The 23,098-nt window shown below is 41.2% G+C and overlaps 1 protein-coding gene across 1 annotated transcript in view; it reads right to left on the bottom strand.

The window, feature by feature from the left end:
• TRPM6 (transient receptor potential cation channel subfamily M member 6) overlaps positions 1–23,098 on the bottom strand; it is a 207,705-nt gene that overhangs the window by 82,585 nt on the left and 102,022 nt on the right. The window contains exons 8-12 of the mRNA XM_036855993.1: positions 17,583–17,796; positions 12,168–12,292; positions 7,601–7,772; positions 2,564–2,732; positions 1,412–1,535 (exon numbers count right to left, since the gene is read on the bottom strand). Of these exons, the coding sequence (XP_036711888.1) occupies positions 1,412–1,535; positions 2,564–2,732; positions 7,601–7,772; positions 12,168–12,292; positions 17,583–17,796 (804 nt within the window). The remainder of the gene's footprint in view (positions 1–1,411; positions 1,536–2,563; positions 2,733–7,600; positions 7,773–12,167; positions 12,293–17,582; positions 17,797–23,098) is intronic.

Consider the following 23,098-nt stretch of genomic DNA (forward strand, 5'->3'; position numbering starts at 1 on the left):
TAGTTCCCTCTTGATTATTACACCGCTCCCTGGTTACTCTCCTTGATGACAGGAGGAGACAAATATAAGGGTGATGCCTTTAATATATCCTTTTCTTAACCTACTGACTGTTGTGGGGAATATAAAATGTAGTAGATCATGCACACGATTTCAACTCTGAGCACCAGTTTTAGTTCTTTTTTTGTTTGTTTTTAATTAATTTTATTTATTTATTTATTTATGGCTGTGTTGGGTCTTCGTTTCTGTGCGAGGGCCTTCTCCAGTTGCGGCAAGTGGGGGCCACTCTTCATCGCGGTGCACCGGCCTCTCACTATCGCGACCTCTCTTGTTGCGGAGCACAGGCTCCAGACGCGCAGGCTCAGCAATTGTGGTGCACGGGCCTAGTCACTCCGCGGCATGTGGGATCTTCCCAGACCAGGGCTCGAACCCGTGTCCCCTGCATTGGCAGGCAGACTCTCAACCACTGCGCCACGAGGGAAGCCCCCAGTTTTAGTTCTACTCTTTCATAACTGCATGACTCTGGGCAAATCACTTAAATTCTCTAGGCTTCAGCTTCGTTATCTCTGAAACTGAAATAAACAATCACTGCCATATTGAACTCACTCATGGGGCTATTTCACGTGAAAAAATATATTGGAAAGCACACCATTAATTGTAGACATGGTTGTTATTTTCGTTGTTACTAGGTCAACCAAAATCCCAAAGGGTTCTTCACATCTGTTTAGCCATGCTTAGTCTAGACTGAACTTGTTCAATTGGTTTTTTGAGGGAAGGTGCTTTAATATTACCAAAATCTTGTATGATTTGGTCTAGCCTTCAAATTCTGGAAAGATCACTATGATATGACATATCTGCATATTTAATGTAACTGTCGGCTACATATTATCCAAATCACTGATAAAAATTTTGATCAAAGTACCCTAAAACACTAAAATCTTTTCCTGAATCTATGTTATGTTCATAGCCCAAAGTTCGTGGCCTCTACTTTCCATCTGAGAGTTTATTCACATATTTCCATTGTCCAGTGCATCCCCAATGATCTCCTATGGGACATACTGAGGATACTGTGATAGAGTCATCTAAGCCAGCAGACTTGAGTTTATTAAAGACATGGAGCTGTTCCTTTACCCTCTGAAAATATTTACATGTAATTTTCACTAAATTCAATCACTTTTCTGTAATACTGTTATATTGTCTAAGTGCTTTTTCCCAGGTACGGTCAGGAATATGAAGCATGGTTGGAGGGCGGGAGGAAACAAGAAGTCAAGTTTACTCAACTTACAGGTCAAGTTCTGTAGAGCTATATATAATCAAGTAAGAAATGAAAAAAAAAAATTGTGAAAATAAATATTACAATTGTTGAACATTAGCATTTTTTAAGTCAGTTGAGTCATCAACTCATCATACTCACAGAATCCCTGTGCACCATACACTCCATCAGAATTTGAAAAAGGTGCTTGGACTGTTTAAGACTAAAGTTGAAAGTGTTCTGAATCATGCAGATGATCTCCTCCTTCACTTGAGGACGCAGGGTCCTGGGAGAGAGAGAAATGGTCGTGACTTGACACAGTGCAGAGAAGAGGACAAGCCAGAAACATCAGTACAAGTACAACATCCCTGCGTCTGTCCCATGTGATGGAGAAGGTTTCTATGGACAGGACTGCCAAGAGACAAATGAATGGGAAGGAAAGCGAAGCAGCAGCACGAGGAGAAGGCTGAATTGAAAGAGAGAATGGACTGAGCTGCCATGCTCCTGGGAAGAATGCACTTGGGGCAGGGTTCTCGAGCTGATAGATTTCCAAGGGTCTGTGAATCTCCAGAAATTACGGGCAAAATATTCTCAAAGAATCTGACACTGCAAAACGAAAGAGAGAGGTGTAATAGAAGAGGAAGGGGGTACAGGGTGGAAGCAGGGCTGAAAGGGGAGAGAAACTGTAAGAGAAGAGTTGTCAGAGAGAAATTATAAGCAGTGAATGAATATTTATTAAGTAAATGAGTGGGGTCCACATTTCAGTTTGTACGCACTGTATTTACTTACCTGGCAGAAATATCACGCTTTTGAAATTGGAAGAATCACAATGTGTATAGGGATGGATAGAGAAAAACTACCATCTTGTTTAAAAAGGAGAAAGAGTTAAAACTTCAACTAAGTACAACATATGCGACAAAAATGTCAGGATGTTGATTTCCCCAATTTCTGCTATTTTTACTAACGGCAATTGAATTTAAAGGTTATCTGGGGCCACAGTGGTCTCCTCCCTCACTCCCCCTGGAAATGCTTTTTCCCTAAGCTCAGACAGGGCTCAAGGTCCTTGTTAGAGGCCAGCCATTCTTCAGCTAAGCTAATAGCAACTTGCATCACTGGAGGGCATTTTGGTGTTGCTTAATAAGTACAAAAACCACTGAAAAATGAATTCCAGTCTCAACCTCTGTCCTCCAAGATATCCAGAGAATTCCAGTCTCTGTCCTCTAAGGATATCCGGCCTACATGAAAGCAGAAATTAAAGAACTAAAATGGAAGAATAAAGAGCATACTTTCAGAAATGAAGACTCAACAACTCACCCTTCATCTGCAAAGTGTTTGTGAGTGAAGGCCAGGAGGTCGGCAGCCCTGCCTGTGCCTTCACACACCACCACTGGATCTTTGTCTTTCACAGTCTCCCACACTGAGAGGATGACATTGGGACCACCTTCCACCACCAGCCCCACCACAGGCACTCCTTGTCTTGAGCCTATTTCAGATGACAAACAATATCAAATTGTTACAAAGGAACCCCATCAGCAATTCTGGTTACCAGACACAAGTCTTTCAATTACCACATGTATTTGTTGCTTGCACTAGCCATTCTCTCTTCTTTGACTCAGGCTTGCTTAGTTCAAGGCCAAGCCGGAAGCTTGGACTTTAAATAAAAGTAACTCAAATATGGTGAGAGCATCTTCTCCCAGTTAAAAAGTTACCTAAAGGCTTTTGGTAATTAAAAAATAATAATAGGGCTTCCCTGGTGGTGCAGCGGTTGAGAAACCGCCTGCCAATGCAGGGGACACAGGTTCGAGCCCTGGTCTGGGAAGATCCCACATGCCGCGGAGCAACTGGGCCCGTGAGCCACAACTACTGAGCCTGCACGTCTGGAGCCTGTGCTCCACAACAAGAGAGGCCGCGATAGTGAGAGGCCCGCGCACCGCGATGAAGAGTGGCCCCTGCTCGCCGCAACTAGAGAAAGCCCTCGCACAGAAACGAAGACCCAACACAGCCAAAAATAAATAAATAAATTAAAAAATAATAATAATAATAAGTAGTAGTCTTCAAGAAACTAACTTTTTATCGTGGAAATTTTCAAACATATCTAAAAGAAAACAGAATGATATAATGGATCCCAATGTATCCATCACTCATCTCCAAAAATGATCAAACTTTTGCCAGTTCAATCAACTTTGAATAGTGGTTATTTCTAAGAACAAGATGGGATGGGTAAACCTCAAAGACTTTTATATTTCAATTTATTCCATTTTTCACTATTTGGCTTTCTTATCAGACTACATATTACTTTATTAAAGTAAGGAAGACAAAAAAAGGAAAGACCATGGAGTCATTCTTTTTAAAAAGATATTAAGTGAACAAAAGTTACAGAAATGATATGCCCAGTATGGTCCTATTTAAAATCCTATTTAAAATTTTAAAACCATATATATGGGTATATATTTTATATATACATATGCACATATCTATAACATGTTACATAAATAACCAGAAAACTCTGGAAGGATATATATCAAATTATTAATAGTAAAGAAGAGAGGGGAGGATTTGGAGAAATGTTGACTGTTTATTCCATAGATTTCCTACTTGATTTAATTTTTACACCACATGTGTATTGATATATTTAAATCAATTTTTTTTTTTTTTTCCAAGAGAAGGAAAATTGTCAGGCAACACCATGCTCACACCTGAGCGACAGAGGACTTTACTCTGGGCCCCATGTTCTACAGCGCCCTCCTCTGACCATGTCCTTCTCCTCACAGTGAGGAGTCTATAGGGTCAAGGTTCAAGGAAAGCCTGTGCTCCCTCTCCTACTTATTAGATTGCCCAAGACCCCAAAATTCTTGCTTCCAGGGGCTGCTTGAACCTCTGCCCCAGGAATATACTTGTCAAAGTCAGAGGCAGCTTTGGGGAGGAGGAGAGAAGTGGATAGAGCTTGGACATATAGGCTGGGGTGTCCAGGTGACAACGTGTGTGAAGCCTGGACATCGCGAGATTGAGCCAAAGGTGGGAAGAGAAGCAGAGAGTGACCTGTAGGCCAGGGGCCAAGGTGATAGTTCTCTTTCATCTCCACGTTCTGGCTTAGTACTCCCAAAAATCCAGGACTCTGACCTCAAACCTGGCCTTCCTGCTACATGTACAAAAGTAAAAGGATTGAACATTATTCTCTTGTTATTTTTGCTGGTTAGCTTGATTTAAAGCTTTTAAATATTTAAACAAATAGTATGTGGGTTTCCATGTGTAACCTTTGTCCTGACTCCACAAATGTTAAGGGTGGGCCTCTTAGCAGGCAACCAAATATCTCATTCAGTCTATTTAATGGCTTTGACATTATACTTCTTTCCTTTTCCACATATCTCCACTTCCTTATTATTTTCTCCTTATCACTAAACATCAGACGAAAGATACACCAATTGATAGTCATAGGGTTCTTTTAACAACATTGTCCTGTAAAAGCTAAATGAAATGGTGACGATGGTTTATTAAGGCATAAAAGTAATAGAAGAAAATTTAGATGAAAATGTCATTAATTATAGAATTATTGAAACGGATGGAAAAAAAACTTTTTAAAGAGAATCTCATATCCTATATAATGAAATACTATGCAGTCATTAAATATGTGCTCAATTATGCTTACTGATATGGAAATACAACCATGTTTAGTGGAAGAGGAGGGAAGGCTACAAAAGATATTATATGATCCCAGTGTTCATTTTTAAATGTTGCTCTGTGTGTACACAGAAAATTTCTGAAAACATACAGGTGAAAAAGTTAACAATGGTTATTTTTTATAGTAAGATTACAGAAAGCTATCCCTTCCTTCTCTTCTATGTTTTCTTTCTTTATCTGAATGTGAGAGTATGTAACATTTTTATCATCAGAAAAAGAAATCAGTAAGGGTATTCTGCAGGAGAAGGGAAAATAATTCAATTTCTGTTAGATACATCTTTTTTAAAGCAATAACTAATCCTCACAAAAATAAATATAAATATATTTATGATTGTTTTCTACAAAAAGGATCTTACTGATGCTATTAATTAAATTTGTTTTAAAAAAATCGTGAAGTTCTTTGCTGACAAATCTCATGAGAGAGCTGCCTCTACACCTGGCTCCCAGTTTAGGCAGGAATACAACATTACAGCTCCAATGAAAGGCTCTTAGAATAGGCATCCCAGGAAAGGGCTCTCTTCTCCACCAAGACTTGGATTACGAAGACATACAGAGCTGATCCTATGCTTTCCATCCTCAGAGGCTTACAGAACAGGAACTGACATTGGCCACATTTCAAAGGGATTTCTACAGCAACTTTATGAAGTCATCCTTTTTTTTTTTTTTTTTTTGGTAAGTGCTTTCTGTGAACATCAAGGATTTGCCAGGGACTCCAAGAAGCCCAGTTGAAAAGAAATGAAAGAAATCAAGAAAATATTTTTAACCACATCAAAGACAAATACAACTATGGCAGAAAGCCTCCCTAGTGAGCACAGGAGGTGTGAAGATCAGTTTTGATACCTAAGAATTTTGGGTTTGTTGGGGTCTGTTTTCATTTGCCTTTCCTTTCTCCCTTTTATTCTTCCTTTCTTCTTTCCTTCTTTCCTTCCTTCTTTCTTTCTTGTGTGTGTGCATGCATGTGTGTGTATATGTGTGTGTGTGTGTATATGTGTGTGTGTGTGTAAGTGGTTTATTGTTTTTGCTGTTTTCCTGTCAGTTCTCCATAGAATAATAAATATTACCAATCCACTGAAATTGACTCCACATTCTCTCTCCATGGACAGCAAAACCCTCCAAATGAATCCTAAATTTTAAGGACTTTGAAAGTAGAAATGTAGAATGGCATATGGCGATATGCAAGCTCGGGGCTGTTTTCATTCATCAGGGCTGTTTTCATAAATGGAGAATCAGCAGGAAATAAGAAAGACAGAGACTTTGCTCTCCTGGGACACACATCGTAGCGCTGCACAGAATCCCTGAGCACAGGTGGTGAGCCCAGGTCATCAGAGGCAACAGGACATTTCAGGTAACTGACATTTCAGAGCCCTGCAGGGCCCTCGCTTCAGGGATTCTCCTTCAGGGCAATCTCTGACCTGCCCTCCTTCTCCGCTCCTCTGTGGGTCTTCCTCCCCACTAGCCACCCCCACCCTGTAGAGGACCACATACCTGCTCCTCTCTCCCCCTTCCTGACCTAAATGAGCCTCCAAACTTCATTCACACTAAGCTCTAAATGACTGACAACAATTCCCAGAGTCCCTCTCTGTACCCCCACCCCAACCAGCACACGACCCCCTGTACCAAAGGAGAATAAAAGGAAAGAAAGAAACACATTTGTTGAGGACATGTTATGTACCCAATACTATTCTGAGCACACCTAACATATTTTATCCCCTCTAATTCTCACAACAAAAGGTACAGGTAGACAGTTTCTTCTGTCTTGTATTAAGAGAACAATTTTTTTTTTTTTTTTAAGAGAACAATTTGACAGACGCTAATTTCATTGCCCAAGGTCACAAGCAGTAAATAGAGCTTTGATCCATCTGACCTCACTACATCTGCTGCTTCAGGGAATCTGGGCCAAAAACTCAAAGGATGTTCAGCATTTTCAGCCCAAAGTCAGAGGTTGAAGAAGACTGAGCCTCCTGAGAATCTTCCTATTCCCTGGCATCTCCGCTTAAAGGGCAGGAGTAGTCTGTGGAAGATTTAACTCACCAAAAGAGGCAGGGGCCACCTTCTGCTGCCCTGGATGCAGAGTCTCCATTTCTCCAGGCAGCATCCAGCCCTCTTCCTCCCTTTAAGGATTCCCACCTCTCTGCCCAAGGACACTCACTGATTTTGCCCCCCACTCCTCCTCCTTAGGCACTACCAAAGCACCACTGCCAGCATGTCACAACATACCTTCAAAGGTCCTTATTTCTAAAAGTCCTGATTTCAACCCCTTCCCTGACTGAAGCCACGCCACCCACATAGAAATGTCATCTTCCCTGACTATCAAGGCTCATAGCCCTCTCTTCTCAGGCTAGTCTCTTTACGGCTTTTCAGCCATCCACATTCCCAAATCAATTCTTTCTCTACTTTCTCCCTCTATCCATCCAAGCCTAAGGACTCCCAGAGACTCTGCTGAAGTCTCCACTCTGACACCTCCCCTCTGCTGTCCCGCAAGATCCCTTCCTCTCTTCTGACTGTCACCCACAATTTCATATCCTGCTTTCTTCTCACTGAGGGTTCACAGGTGTTAACTTAAGGCAGGGGCCGGCTTGGACCTCTCTACCCTGTACAGATGGCAATGGAGCACCTTGCTCCACAGCAAGGCCCCCGGCCAGGACCTGTTGGTTGAGCCCCTGTGGTACTCACGGCTGTGTATTTTCTGCAGAGAGAGGTACTTTTCCAGGTTCCTCCTGAGCTTCATCTCATTGCCATACTTGCCCACGGTGCCATCATCGGACAGGATGAAGTGGGAGTGCATGCAGTTGAGTGTGGTGAGTTTGCTGAGGGGGTTGCCCAGGGTCTGGTACAGGCACACCGCCTGCGAGACAGTGAGGACAAGAGACGGTCAGAGCTTGAGATCCTTCCCGGGCCGACGGCTCCGAAGGCCTGTCTGTGTCCTACCGAGTTCCTGTCCAGGTCAAAAAGTAGTACCTGCTACCAAGGGCAGTGCTTCTCAAGCTATCTGCAGTGAAGAATCAATTTGAGATTTCTTATGTTTTTATGGACAGATAGGTAGTCCCCTAACGCATGACTAGTATGCGGCTTGTACTACATGAGACTCACAAGATCAACAACACTCGCACACACAGCAAGATAAGCACACTTACCATATGCTTGGATGTCACAGCACCGTCACATGGCTAAAAATGGTTCCATACATTTATTTTCAATTTCTGTACTTACCTTGTCTCAGATCATTAAAAAACAGTTTAAGGATCTGCATTGGTACACAGACTACATCACTATCCAGAAACTATGCCTTTTAATAGATCTATTCCAGAATAATATCTGGACACTGATTTTTTTTTCTAGTATTCCAAATGAAGTGAAAAGTAAATGGAGATGCATTCATTCAATAAAAAATATCCAGATCTTTATTAATATTTGCTGATTCTTCTATAAGCTACTCCAATTCTCATTTGTTTTTAGAGAGGAGAGAACAGTACAGTCATTTGGTACCTGTGGGGGATTAGTTCCAGGACCACTCGCAGATACCACAATCCACGGATGCTCAAGTCCCTTATATAAAATGACTCAGTATAGTCGGCCCTCAGTATCCCCTGGATCCGCGGTCGGTTGAATCCTTAGGATCCACTGTCAGTTGACTCCTCAGATGCAGAATCCACAAATAGGGAAGGCCGACTGTGTTTGGAGTCAAAGAGCCCAAGTTTAAGGCTAGGCTCTTCTGCTTTCTAACTTTAACTCTGGGTAACACCTGCTTCCTTTCTCAGGCTTATTTTCCTCATGTATAAGTGATGATAATGACTCCTATAGCAGAGGGTTGCTGTGAGGCTTTAAAGAAATAATGGGGGCTTCCCTGGTGGCGCAGTGGTTAAGAATCCACCTGCCAATGCAGGGGACACGGGTTTAAGCCCTGGTCTGGGAAGATCCCACATGCTGTGGAGCAACTAAGCCCGTGCACCACAAATATTGAGCCTGTGCTCTAGAGCCCGTGAGCCACAACTACTGAAGCCCGCACACCTAGAGCCCGTGCTCCACAACAAGAGAAGTCACCTCAATGAGAAGCCTGCGCACCACAACAAACAGTAGCCCCCACTCGCCACAACTAGAGAAAGCCTGCGTGCAGCAACGAAGGCCCAACACAGCCAAAAAAAAAAAAGAAAGAAATTAAAAAAAAAAAAAGAAATAATGGATGTAAAAAGCACTACAAACATTACAAACATTAGTATTTAAAAGTACTTTTATAATCCCTAAGCATGACACTGAGGCCAGAAACCAAAAAGAAAATAATTGATAGATGTAACACATTATTTTTTACACATGGAAAGATGTTCATAAATGATACAAATTAAAATCTGGGAAATGCAGCACACATGGCAAACAAAAATGTTAATAGAATGAATTATAATACAAAAGGTCTTTCAAAATATAAAAACTATGCTTAAAAATGCATAAAAACCACATGGAAAGATGTTGAATCTCACTAGTAATCAGAGAAACGTACATAAGAAAAATTAGGTGTTATTTTATACCTATCAGAATGGCAAAGTTTAAAAAAAGCCAGAATACCCGAAGCTGGAAATGGTACAGGGAAATGGGCACCCTCATACCCTGTTGGTAGGAATGTAAATTGTCACCACCTTTCTGGAAGACAATTAGTCACATTTTAAAAGTTACATACCAACTGGTCCAAACATTCTACTTTGAGAATAACTTCTAAGGAAATAGGCGTTTTCAGCTAGTTTCAAAAATATATGTGTCTTATCACAACATTAATATCATTTTCTGTAAAAGTTAAAAATAGAAAACATAAATGGACAATATAGAGGAATGGTTAAATAAATTATAGTACTTTAGTACAATAGAACTTTATCAGGCATGAAAAATAAAAATGCACCCTTGGCTCTCAGAATGTGTTCTCTTAATACTATTTCCCACTAAAAGCAACCAGCCATTTCTCTAGGAGCAAAAATTATATACAATGAGCCAAGAACAGTTTTTTTCATACTAAAACACAAGGAAGCAATGATAAATGACTAGATTTGTGTTAAAAGGACTCAGGAGACAACTTGAAAGGCTCCACTGGCCACAATGGGACAATATGAGCGTGATAAAGAATAATAACTATATTAGAATAATGGATTAAAACATACCAAATATGTTTAACTTCCTGAATCAGAAAAAAAAACAACAACAGACTGTTCACCTTGGGGGGTGGTAGATAACCAACTCAATGCTTTGAAAACTGGCAAATAAAGAAAAAGAATCAAATATTTATTCTACCCTTTCCCATACAACTGTACCACAAGGTAAACCAAGCAATTGAGGAGAAAATGTTTCTCTTTATAGAGTATTTAAGCTAATAAATGAAGAAAGAACACTATAATTAAATATTAGCATTTTTGCAACCCTGTTGAAATAATAAATCTAGGCAATGACATCATAAAAAGAGTGAGGATGTTATGTCACAAGGGAAGGACACATCTCCTCCTAGGGCATAAACCTGTACAAAAAGAACCTGAATCTGATCATACATTTGGATCAAACTACCAATTTACAAGAAAGACAAAAGACAGAGAAATAGGCTAAATGCTACTACAAGAGCTTAAATATGCAAAATCCAAACTGTGGGAAACTCTTTAGGAATGACCCAGTTTCTTCAACAAATAAATTGAAACAAACAAACAGAAAACAAAAAAGGAGACGGAGGGAAAATCCAGAGATCAAAAGCGACTCAAGGAAAAAAACTAAGTGACCGAAGAGACAAATCAACCCATCACAATGTAGGGAAATTTTTTGGATAATGAAATCAAACAACTGAAAAATTGAGACAATCAGAAACTTGAACACAGACTGGATATTTGATGATATTCAGAAATTATTGTTAATTTTTTAGGTACGAATATGGCAATGTGGTTATATTTTTTAATTGTCCATATACTTTAGAAATAACTACTAAAATATTTACCAATGAAATTATTTGATGTCTGGAATTTGCTTCAAAATAATGGAGGGAGGAGATGAATGGATGAGGGACTAAACTAAACAAAATTGGCTCTGAGTTCATAACTGTTGAAACCGGGAGAAGGGTATGAAGGAGATGATTATTCTCATCTCTCTACTCTTTAATGTGTTCGAAATTTTCCAAAATGAAAGTTAAAACAAACCATAAGCATGTCTATATTAACTGACATAGAGAATTATGTTAAATAGTTAAGCTGAAAAACAGATTCACAACAATAGGTTTCTGTTGTTACTTTTTTAACACACAAACTTTTTTTTACTATACATACGTACACATACATAGAAAAAAATTCTAGAATGATACACACCAAAATATTAACAGTGGTTATCTTTCTTCTTCATAACTTTTGTAATACTTGAGATACCTACCAAAAATATACATTAGTCTTATAAACAAACTTAGACAAGTCCGTTCCTTTAGAATCATTCTGGCTACTGTGTTGGGATCAGACCTTAATAAGAGACATGGATGAGAGTAGGGAAGGCTATTACAATCATCCAGGTGACAGAAAATAGTGGCTTAAACCTGCTCAGTAACAGTGGAGGTAATAAAAAGAGGTCAGATTCCGGATAGATATATATATATATTTTTAAATAAATTTATTTATTTTATTTATTTTTATTTTTGGCTGTGTTAGGCCTTCGTTGCTGTGCGTGGGCTTTCTCTAGTTGCGGTGAGCAGTGCTACTGTTCGTTGCGGTGTGCAGGCTTCTCATTGTGGTGGCTTTTCTTTTGCGGAGCATGGGCTCTAGGCGCGTGGGCTTCAGTAGTTGTGGCACACAGGCTCAGTAGTTGTGGCTCGCGGGCTCTAGAGCGCAGGCTCAGTAGTTGTGGCGCACGGGCTTAGTTGCTCCACGGCATGTGTGATCCTCCCGGACCAGGGCTCAAACCCGTGCCCCTTGCATTGGCAGGCGGATTCTTAACCACTGCGCCACCAGCGAAGCCCCCAGATAAATTTTTAAAGTGAAGCTAAGATGATAATTTACTGGTGGATCGGGTTTGAGGCGTGAGACGGAGATCATTCCAGGATAAGTTCAGGGTTTTTGGCTTGAGAACTGCAGGACAAGATTGTCACTTTCTAAGATAGGGTAAGGGAGGCAGTAGGAAGTCAGGAGTTTATTTGGGGTATATTACATTCAAGATGTCTACTAGATATCCGGATATAGTGCTAAGCTGGCAACTGGATACATGTTTATCTCCTTTTGTTGTGAAAGGATTGTCTACTTACATCTCTTCCAATAAGATCTTTCCGGTTCTCAATGACACCCCAAGGAGGGATTCCAACTGTCCAGATTTTTCTCAAGGACTGGGAGGAATGGGCTTTCAGGGCATCCCCAACATGTTTGGACACACCTATGAACAATCAGTTTAGAAGTCAAACTTTAACTCACAAATCACGCAAAACACTGTGACTGCCGGAAAGAGACAAGTAGACAAGCATATGCAAAAGACTGTTATCAGGGAAAGTTGCTGGCACAGTGGAATTAATTTCTGATACTTTGACTTGCTCTACTCCCTCTTGACACCTCCTTCTCCTATCACTAACCTTTCTACCTGAACAATTCTCCTCTTCCTTTGAGAAATTTCTGCTCACAACCTCAGTTCTGCCCCTATTCTTGCCTGGCCAGAACATCCTGTAAACCCACCCCTGACATCATGAATGTTCTTAGTATTTTTTTCTCTAACCTTCTTGACTGTCCCAGTAAAACATCCTGAAGATCCTTGCTTCATTGAGGCAAATTAATTTAACAGCTCTATATTCATAAATATTCCAGAACTAATACATTAATGTTTGCCTTTCTGGGACTAATAATAATAATAATAATAGCCAACACTTACTGAACTCTTAACTACACACCAGGTGCTTTTTTAAGTTTTACATGCATTTACACTTTAAGTAGGAATATTTTTAGTCTATTTTATAGGCAAAAATTGAGGCACAAGGAAGTTAAATAATTTGCCCAAGGTTATAGAGCTGGTAGCTTGTACAGTTTGGATTCCAATCCATGATCTGACTTTTCTTTTTTCAATAGACTTTACTTTTTTTTAAATTTTATTTTATTATTTTTTTATACAGCTGGTTCTTATTAGCTATCTATTTTATACACATCAGTGTATACATGTCAATCCCAATCGCCCAATTCATCACACCACCACCCCCACCCCCGCTGCTTTCCCCCTTTGGTGTCCATACGTTTGTTCTCTACTTCTGTGTCTATTTCTGCCCTGCAAACTGGTTCATCTGTACCATTTTTCTAGGTTCCACATGTATGCGTTAATATACAATATTTGTTTTTCTCTTTCTGACTTACTTCACTCTGTATGACAGTCTCTAGGTCCATCCATGTCTCTACAAATGGCCCAATTTTGAATGGATAAAGAAGATGTGGCACATATATACAATGGAATATTACTCAGCCATAAAAAGGAATGAAAATTAGACTTTACTTTTTAGAGCAGTTTTAGATTCACAGCAAAATTGAGCCAGAGACACAGAGATTTCCCATATACCCTCTTCCCTACACATTTACAACCTCCCCACTGTCAACATCCCCTACCAAAGTGGAACATTTGTTACAAATGATGAACCTACACTGACATATCATAATCATCCAAAGTCCACAGTTTACATTACATTAGAGTTCACTCTTGGTGTTGTACATTCTATGGGTTTGGACAAATGTATAATAACATGTATGCACCATTACAGCATCATACAGAATAGTTTCACTGCCCTAAAAGTCCTCTGTACTCTGTCTATTCATCCCTCATTCCCCCAATCCTTGATAACCACTGATCTTTTTATTATCTCTATAGTTTTGCCTTTTCCAGAATGTCATATAGTTGGAATTATGCAATACATAGCCTTTTGAGATTGGCTTAATCTGCCTTTTAGCAGAAATAGAGTCACAGACATAGAGAACAAACGTATGGTTACCAAGGGGGGAGGTGGTGGGTGGGATGAATTGGGACATTGGGACTGACATACATACACTACTGTGTATAAAATAGATAACTGATGAGAACCTACTGTATAGCACAGGGAACTCTACTCAATGCTCTGTGGCAACCTAGATAGTAAGGAAAGCTAAAAAAGAGTGGATATATGTATACGTATGACTGATTCACTTTGCTATACAGCAAGAAACCAACACAACATTGTAAAGTGACTCTACTCCAATAAAAATTAATTTTAAAAAAAATTGCCTTTTAATCACAAACACTACATTACACCACTTACTCTTTCTATGTACAGTCTGACTCTATGTGTCATTAGCAAAGAAAAAAAAAAAAAAACCAACAAAGCCCTGCATATTGCATGTATCTAATGCATAGCACCTAAATCATTTCCTTCTCTCTGGAATCCTCCCCTCCAGCCATCTTTTGCACTTTTCCCAGTCATTTTCTAAAATTGGGGGCCTGGACCACAGAACACACATCAATACCAATAGAGATTCAGATCCATAGGTTTGGCATGCGTTACCAGCATGTGGGGTGATCGTTTGTCAGCAGCCCACATGTGATCTTAATACATATTATCTGCTAAGACTCTCTGTAAAACCAGATCTGACATTATCATTCCCTATTCATTCTTCTGTTCAAAATCTTTTGAGGGCTCCCTGCTACATAGAGAATAAAACCTCAGCCCAAATAACATGGCACCCAATCTGGCTCCAGTCTCCCTTGCTGTCCCTGTCCTCTGCCACACGGCACATCCGGCTAGCAGCCTTATCACCTCTTTCTACACATGTCTTAATCTCCAGCTGTGTACCTTGCCCTGAACTGCCACCTCTGCCTAGAATGCTCTTTCCCACCCTTCTCTCAAGGCCAACATTAAGTGCTATATCCTTCACCAAGCTTTCTTCTCAGGTTCCCTCAGTTGGAACCGGAATTTGTTGTCCTCTTCCTCTTCCTTTTGCTCCCAAACACTTTCTTTGTATCTCAACTATGACCCATTCAGCATCGATTTTTGGTTAGTTGCTTACTCTCTGTTTGTTACAGTCACCCACCCCATCACTAAACCCGGGGTCCATATCTTACTCGTCTTTCACCCATAGCATCTATCCAAATGCTTGATACACAATAGATTCTTAAAGGCTTCTGGCATTCAATTTAAATAAATGTAAAAAATTCATGCCAAATAATGTTCAACTACAGTTGAGAAGCATCTCAAGCATAGGTTGGAGCTGGTAAGCAAAGCTTCTCAAATTTCAATGTGCCTAAGAATCACCTGGGGATGTCATCAAAATGCAGATTCTGATCCCACCGGTCTGAGAAGCCCGATATCTGCATTCCCAACAAGCTTCTAGGTGATGTTGATGTTGCTGGTCCAGGGACCACTTTTTGAGCAGTCAGGACCTACGGAGCTGAGGCTGAATCAGGTCAGACCCTGATTATTGCTTCAGGAAGCTCCAAGTATACCTCATTTCTCATTTCTTTTGTTCATTTGAACTATTTCAATAGTCTTCACACTATTATATTTGTGTTCTTTAACTGGCCCTAATCTAAAATATTTTTTTCTTAAAAAAGCAATAAGTAAAATAAAGCCTGTAACACAATTCAAAGAAAAAAACCATGCCCAAGTTCACCTTTTTCTGGACTCTACAAAACTTCCCCATCCACCCTCTTGTTTTTACTGGAAATAAAATAAGTACTACACATTGGACTTAGAACTCTGCAACCTTTGCTTTTTTCTAAGAATGTGAAACAGTAATTATCTCAATGAAATGTACCAGAGGAACTACCAGGTTACCCATTAGTGACAAGACGAATCCCTTGGTTTTATTTTTATTTTGTTTTTTCAATCACTTGCTTCCTTCATTCCTTTTTAATCAAAAGAAATTATTCATTACATTAGTACCTGTTGCTCAGTTCTTAGACATATGTATAGGCCCTGGTCTCTACCTCACAATCAGGTAGATTCATCCTAACCTAACCTGTAAGGCAAAACATAAACGTGCTACAAGTGCTACAGGCAATAAACGCTATAGAAATTAAGAAACAAAAGCGAGTTGAGATAGAGAATGCTTCCTGGGTATGTTGGCATCTAATGTAGATCCTAAAGGTCAGGCAGAACTCAATAGGAAACATTGGCTAGGATATCCCAAATCAAAAGAGGGAGAAGTAAAGGGAAGATGGAAAGCCACAGGTGTGATATTGTGACTTATAATAATATATATTTGGTCTGTTATTGACACAGAGCTCCTTAAAACCTTGGAATTTCCTAAGTGGTGAGAGTGACAGAGGTGCCTTCTGTTATGTTAATGAGGCGACTTTTTGACCTACTGATGGGGGCTGGTTGCCAAGGGAACCAACCAACCACATGATTAGAGGGTAGGAACTTCCAGTCTCACCCTCAACCATTGCAGAGGGGAGAGGAACTGGAGATTGAGTTCAGTTGTCAATAGCCAATGACTTAATCAATCGTGCTCAGGTAATGAGGCCTCCATAAAAATAAAAAAAAAAAAACAGGGTTCAGAGAGCTTACAAGCTGGTAAACTTGGGAGGTTTACCAACTTGGGAGGAGGGCATGAAAGCTCCGTGCCCCTTCCCACATGCCTTGCCCTATGCATCTCTTCAATCTACCTGTTCCTGAGTTACATCCTTTTATAATAAATTGGTAATCTAGTGAGTAAACTGGTTTCCTGCATTCTGTGAGCTGCTCTAGCAAATTCATCAAACCCAAGGAGGGGATGGTGGGAACCTCTGATTTATAGCCAGCCAGTCAGAAGCACGGGTAACAACGGACTTGAGGCTGACATCTGAAGTGGGGACAGTCTTGTGGGACTGAGCCCTTAACCTGTGGAATCCGACGCTATTTCCTGGTAGACAGTAATTCAGAATTGAGCTGAATTGTAAGACACTCAGCTGGTGCTGGAGAACTGTGGTGTGTTGGGAAAGAACCCACACATGAGAACTGGTGTCAGAACTGTAACATATCAGTAACAGATTAGTAAGAGAGGAGTTTGTGAAGTCAGTAATCCTCAACCCTGGCTGCACATTAGATACCCTTCAGAAGCTTCACCCTGAAAAACTCTAATTAATCTGGGGTAGAACTTGTGCATCTGTATTTTTGCAAAGCCCCCAGATGATTCTCTAACATGCATACAGTTCATAAACACTGATGCAAAAGAGTAGGGTTAGAGGTTCAGGGGCTACTAAATGAAGTTCTTGAATGTCAGATTTCAAGAAGTATGAAAGAGTCATTGACAGAAACAAGTGAGTGAAATGCCAGTTATGTAGTTAATTATCTCCTCATGCCCCATACACTCAATGCAGTTGTTGCACATGTCACTGATTTCCAATTCCTGAGAACCTGACCATGGTGAGTTTAGCTCACGTCTATGCCCACACACTACCTCACCACAGTCCAAAGCTCATGAAAACCTATTTTCTTTGCCAGACGTTTACCCAAAGTTATATTAAAATAGCATATTTTAAACAATGGTAAAAATACATTCCAGGAAAGGTCTAGGATTCTTCTGGGTTTCTTTTCCAGTCACTACACTTTCAGTCTTTCTCACGCTACCACATCTCCTGGGAGCACTGCAGAGCAGAGGTTAGGTGCTATACTGCCTGATTCACAATTAAAAAGAAGGAATTAAAAAAAGAGAAAAAGACTGAAACAGGGAATGTGCCTTACCGGTATTAATGCCTTCTGTTATTATCCACGCTCCCGTTGTCTCTGCAGCTTTGACCAAACCTTGGCTGAAGATCTCTTTAAGTTTGGAGGGCATCTTGAAGTTTTGGATGCCCCCGTGCACAGAGATCACCAGCTTTGGCAGTTCCATCTTCCACTCTTTCAACATTAAATGTAACAGATGATCCAACTTTGTGTCATAAGAAGTTCTAATATACTGGAAGATATGCATATACACATATACATAAAATAGTGGAAAATACCTGCCACGTCGCAGTAAGCACACAGCAGGGCAACTGAAATGCCAAAACTTGAAAGAAAATGTCTAGGATCTCTTTAAAAGCTCATCTTCATATAATGGAAATATTTACTCTGAAAAGATCCCACACCCCCTTTAAGTTCCTTCTGAGAATTACAAGTCACAATCGGAAGGCTTCCTCTGGTTTTCAGGGTTAGTCCACCAATGTTCTCTAGAAGGTCTGAGGTAAGGCAGAAATACTTCAAACCGGCAAAAATCACTACGCCAGCAAACCCATTTAAAAAAAAGTTTTAGAAATAAGTGAAATGAGGTTTTTTCATAAATGCTATGGCTTTTAATTTACTGGACCATTTCACATATTTGCATAATTTAAATTAAGAACCAGAAGCATGTTCATTTATTTTAAATTTTACATTCTAACCATTTCCTATATGTATCATCTCTCTAAAAACTTCTTTTCCAAAATAAATACTTTTCATAAGAGAGTCAATGTAACCAAAAGAAAAGACGAGGGAAATCAGGCAGCTCCAGAATCATTTTGCATTTTGCCCAAGATTATAGTGTGTGGCTGGGTTTCTTTTCCCAGCCAATGCAGCCACATACAGACTGGTAAAATCATATTGAGATGAGTGTGAGCCAACCAACAGCAAGAGTAAGTCGGATTTATAGGATAAGGACCATAAGAAACCATGAGTTTATAAAACGATAGCAAAAATAACCACAGGTAGAGATCGCCATAGATATGCAAATAGGAATTATCCATTGCAATTACACATTGTCCTCCAGAATGTGATAGTGATTTAAAACAATTGTCTTCATCTTTGAAATTCTTAAAACATAATCTCTTCACTTCATAATTAAAATATTAGAATCTCTGACATGAGGATGGTGCAGCCACCACAGGATGTAGTAGAAAGAATCTAAGGGTAACTAGGATTCAGTCTACAAGTGAGAAAACTGAGTTGCCACGGCTTTATCACATATTCAAAGAGTAGGAAAAATACAAGTTGACCTTTGTGGAAGGGTTCATGTTGCCCCGAATGATGAATAAGGGCAGAGGAGGCAGCTCTGGTTTAGTTCTCCTTCTCTCTCTCTCTCAGTTCTTTCTCCCAGGTAGCCCTCCCTTTCAGTTATAAGTCCTTTTAGTCCTAGAAGATACTTCTCCTTGAGATTTCAGGATAAACACCTTGATCAACTAAATTATCAGCACTAGAGTCTTTTCTTCCAAAGGCCAACTGAAGACGGTGCTAAGGTTTAATGACTCTCTTTCCCCTCCTCCTCCTTTATCGTAGCTCACCTCCAAACCTCTTTGGAAGGAGGTGGGAGGGATAACAACTAGGAAGGGAAATGCAGCAGAGGGGATGAGTAACCAGCTCTCACAAGCTCTCCTGCTGTGCACCCTAAACCTGAAGTGCAATTCCAGGCTGAAATATAAGGGTAGCCTCTTCTGAGAGATCAAATAAAATGCATTCAGGCACAGAGGATGTAACAGGAGCCTAATGCTAGGCATAAAACGTATTAGTGATCAGATCTGTCTAAACATGTTTTCAGTTTTCCTAAATGTACCATATTCCCCCTTGGCCTTCCCACAAGCTATTCCTCACACCTACAGTGTTCTTACCCTTCTGTCTCACCAGACACCAAACACCTCACTCATCTTTCCCATCTCAGCTTAGCCATCCCTACTCTCAGATGGCTTCCTTGACACATGCACACCACCCCAGAAAAACAGGAGGAGTTCCCTTTTCATTCTCTCAAAGAACCCTGTATTCCCCTTTCCTAGCATCCCCACCGTCTGGGGTAATTGTATATTTATTTCCTGTTTCCCTCACTAGACTGTGAGCAATGTTAGTACACAGAACATATTCTCTTTGGGGCATAGCAAAGTATGGGCAACTGATAAAGATCTGTTGAATGGATTAAAAAAATGAGTAAATGAAGATGATTATGAACAAACATAAAAGCAAAAGGAAGAAGACGAACAATTAAGTGAAAAATTACATAAAGAGTTCTATGAGAGTCAGCTTCCAAAAAGGACTGGAGGACAGTTTTCTTGCCAACTAAAACAAACAAACAAAAATCAATGCACAAAGTTAGATGCAAGTGGATTAGTAATCAGAAATGTAGATTACTGTACAATTATATTATGAAACCTTATTATGATTGCACTATTAAGAACAGTTTTTCAAATCCTTTTAACTGATGATGCACTGCAGGACACAACTGATTCTGAGCTTTCCTGAGGTAGGCTCCCCCTGTATTTTCCCCAAGGAAAGCTGCCTCTAATAAAGCAGTGTACAGTTAACAAGCTCAACAGAAAACAGCTGAAAGACAGCTGACCTATCAATACTATGTGAATCACATGTAAAATTACTATATTAGGGACAGGAGAAAAACTGGCCTGTAAAGCCCAGCACTATCATTCAGGGGGTACAGAAATTTCTCCATTTTCTTCCTGAGAAAAGGCTCTCACAAGGGCATAGCAGGCACCAACAGCCACAGGTTAAGTTACTGGGAATTGCTATGGCCGTGATTCAGGTGAAGTCTGTTCTTTGGTAGTAACTTTTGTACATTCCTTAAGAAAAGGGAAGCCGTTTGGCAACTGCCTCATGAGCAATAAGCCATTCTCTTCTGCAGAGGGCACTAACCTGGCTGAAAGAAGTCAATCAAAGAGCTGGCCACACCACACCTGGGAAAGGTATCATGCCCCTCAGACATAAAAGAAAAAGAAGAGTCAGGTCATTTTTGTCAACAGGTGAGTAACATGGATCGCCTTTGCAATAAAACCTGGTCATCTGATCATCTACACTTAGAAATACAATTTGGAGATACATTTGGAGGTTATAGCCTCTGTTAAAAATCAGCAAAATAGGAGACCTTCAAGATGGTGGAGGAGTAAGACGTGGAGATCACCTTCCTCCCCACAAATACATCAGAAATACATCTACATGTGGAACAACTCCTACGGAACACCTACTGAACACTGGCAGAAGGCCTCAGACTTCCCAAAAGGCAAGAAACTCCCCACATACCTGGGTAGGGCAAAAGAAAAAAGAAAAAACAGAGACAAAAGAATAGGGATGGGACCTGCACCAGTGGGAGGGAGCTGTGAAGGAGGGAAGGTTTCCACACACTAGGAAGCCCCTTCGCGGGCGGAGACGGAGGGTGGCGGTGGGGAAGCTTCCGAGCCACGGAGGAGAGCGCAGCCACAGGGGTGCGGAGGGCAAAGCGGAGATATTCCCACACAGAGGATCGGTGCCGAGCAGCACTCACCAGCCCGAGACGCTTGTCTGCTCACCTGCCGGGGTGGGTCGGGGCTGGGAGCTGAGGCTTGGGCTTCGGTCGGATCCCAGGGAGAGGACTGGGGTTGGCTGCGTGATCACAGCCTGAAGGGGCTAGTGCGCCACAGCTAGCTGCGAGGGAGTCCGGGAAAAAGTCTGGAGCTGCTGAAGAGGCAAGAGACTTTTTCTTCCCTCTTTGTTTCCTGGTGCGCGAGGAGAGGGGATTCAGAGCGCCGCTTAAAGAAGCTCCAGAGACAGGCGCGAGCCACGGCTATCAGCGCAGACCCCAGAGACGGGCATGAAACGCTGAGGCTGCTGCTGCAGCCACCAAGAAGCCTCTGTGCAAGCACAGGTCACTATCCACACTTCCCCTCCTGGGAGCCTGTGCAGCCCGCCACTGCCAGGGTCCCGTGATCCAGGGACAACTTCCCCAGGAGAACGCACGGCGCGCCTTAGGCTGGTGCAACCTCACGCCGGCCTCTGCCGCCGCAGGCTCGCCCCGCATTCCGTACCCCTCCCTCCCCCCGGCTTGAGTGAGCCAGAGCCCCCGAATCAGCTGCTACTTTAACCCCGTCCTGTCTGAGCGGGAACAGAGGCGCTCGGGAGACCTACACACAGAAGCAAGGCCAAATCCAAAACTGAGCCCCAGGAGCTGTGCAAACAAAGAAGAGAAAGGGAAATTTCTCCCAGCAGCCTCAGAAGCAGTGGATTAAATCTCCAAAATCAACTTGATGCACCTGCATCTGTGGAATACCTGAATAGACAGCAAATCACCCCAAAATTGGGGCGGTGGACTTTGGGAGCAACTATAGACTTGGGATTTGCTTTCTGCATCTAATTTGTTTTTGGTTTTATGTTTATCTTAGTTTAGTATTTAGCATTTATTATCAATGGTAGATTTGTTTATTGATTTGGCTGCTTGCTTCCTTTTTTTTATATATATATAGATATATTTTTTTTTTCCTTTTTCTCTTTCTGTGAGTGTGTATGTGTATGCTTCTTTGTGTGATTTTGTCTGTATAGCTTTGCTTTTACCATTTGTCCTAGGGTTCTGTCTGTCCATTTTTATTTTTTTTTTTTAGTACAGTTTTTTTTTCTTTTTTTCTTTAGTTTTGGCTGCCTTGGGTGTTCGTTGCTGCATGCAGGCTTTCTCTAGTTGCGGCCAGCGGGGGCTACTCTTTGTTGCGGTGTGCGGACTTCTCATTGCGGTGGCTTCTCTTGTTGTGGAGCATGGGCTCTAGGCGCACAGGCTGCAGTAGTTGTGGCATGCGGGCTCAGTGGTTGTGGCTCATGGGCTCTAGAGCGCAGGCTCAGTAGTTGTGGTGCACAGGCTTAGTTGCTCCGTGGCATGTGGGATCTTCCTGGACCAGGGTTCAAACTCATGTCCCTTGCATTGGCAGGTGGATTCTTAACCACTGCACCACCAGGGAAGCCCTTTAGTATAGTTTTTAGCGCTGGTTACCATGGGTGGATTTGCTTCCAGGTTTGGTTGCTGTCTTCTTTCTTTTGTTCTTTATTTTTTTTATTACTTTTAACTTTTTTCATTTTAAATATATATTTTTTATTTTTTATTTAAAAAACTTTATTCTATTTTTTTTTCTTTATTTCTTTCTTTCTCCCTTTACTTCTGAGCGGTGTGGCTGACAGGGTCTTTGGGCTCAGGCTGGATGTCAGGCCTGGGCCTCTGAGGTGGGAGGGCTGAGTTCAGGACATTGGTCCACCAGAGACCTCCCAGCTCCATGTAATATCAAAAGGAGAAAGCTCTCCCAGAGATCTGCATCTCAACGCTAAGACCCAGCTCCACTCGACAACCAGCAAGCTACAGTGTTGGACACCCTATGTGAAAAAACTAACAAGACAGGAACACAACCCCACCCATTAGCAGAGACGCTGCCTAAAATCATAATAAAGTCGCAGACACCCCAAAAGACACCACTGGATGCAGACTTGCCCACCAGAAAGACAAGACCCAGCCTCAT

Source organism: Balaenoptera musculus, chromosome 6, assembly GCF_009873245.2.
Source record: "Balaenoptera musculus isolate JJ_BM4_2016_0621 chromosome 6, mBalMus1.pri.v3, whole genome shotgun sequence".
Taxonomy (NCBI): domain Eukaryota; kingdom Metazoa; phylum Chordata; class Mammalia; order Artiodactyla; family Balaenopteridae; genus Balaenoptera; species Balaenoptera musculus.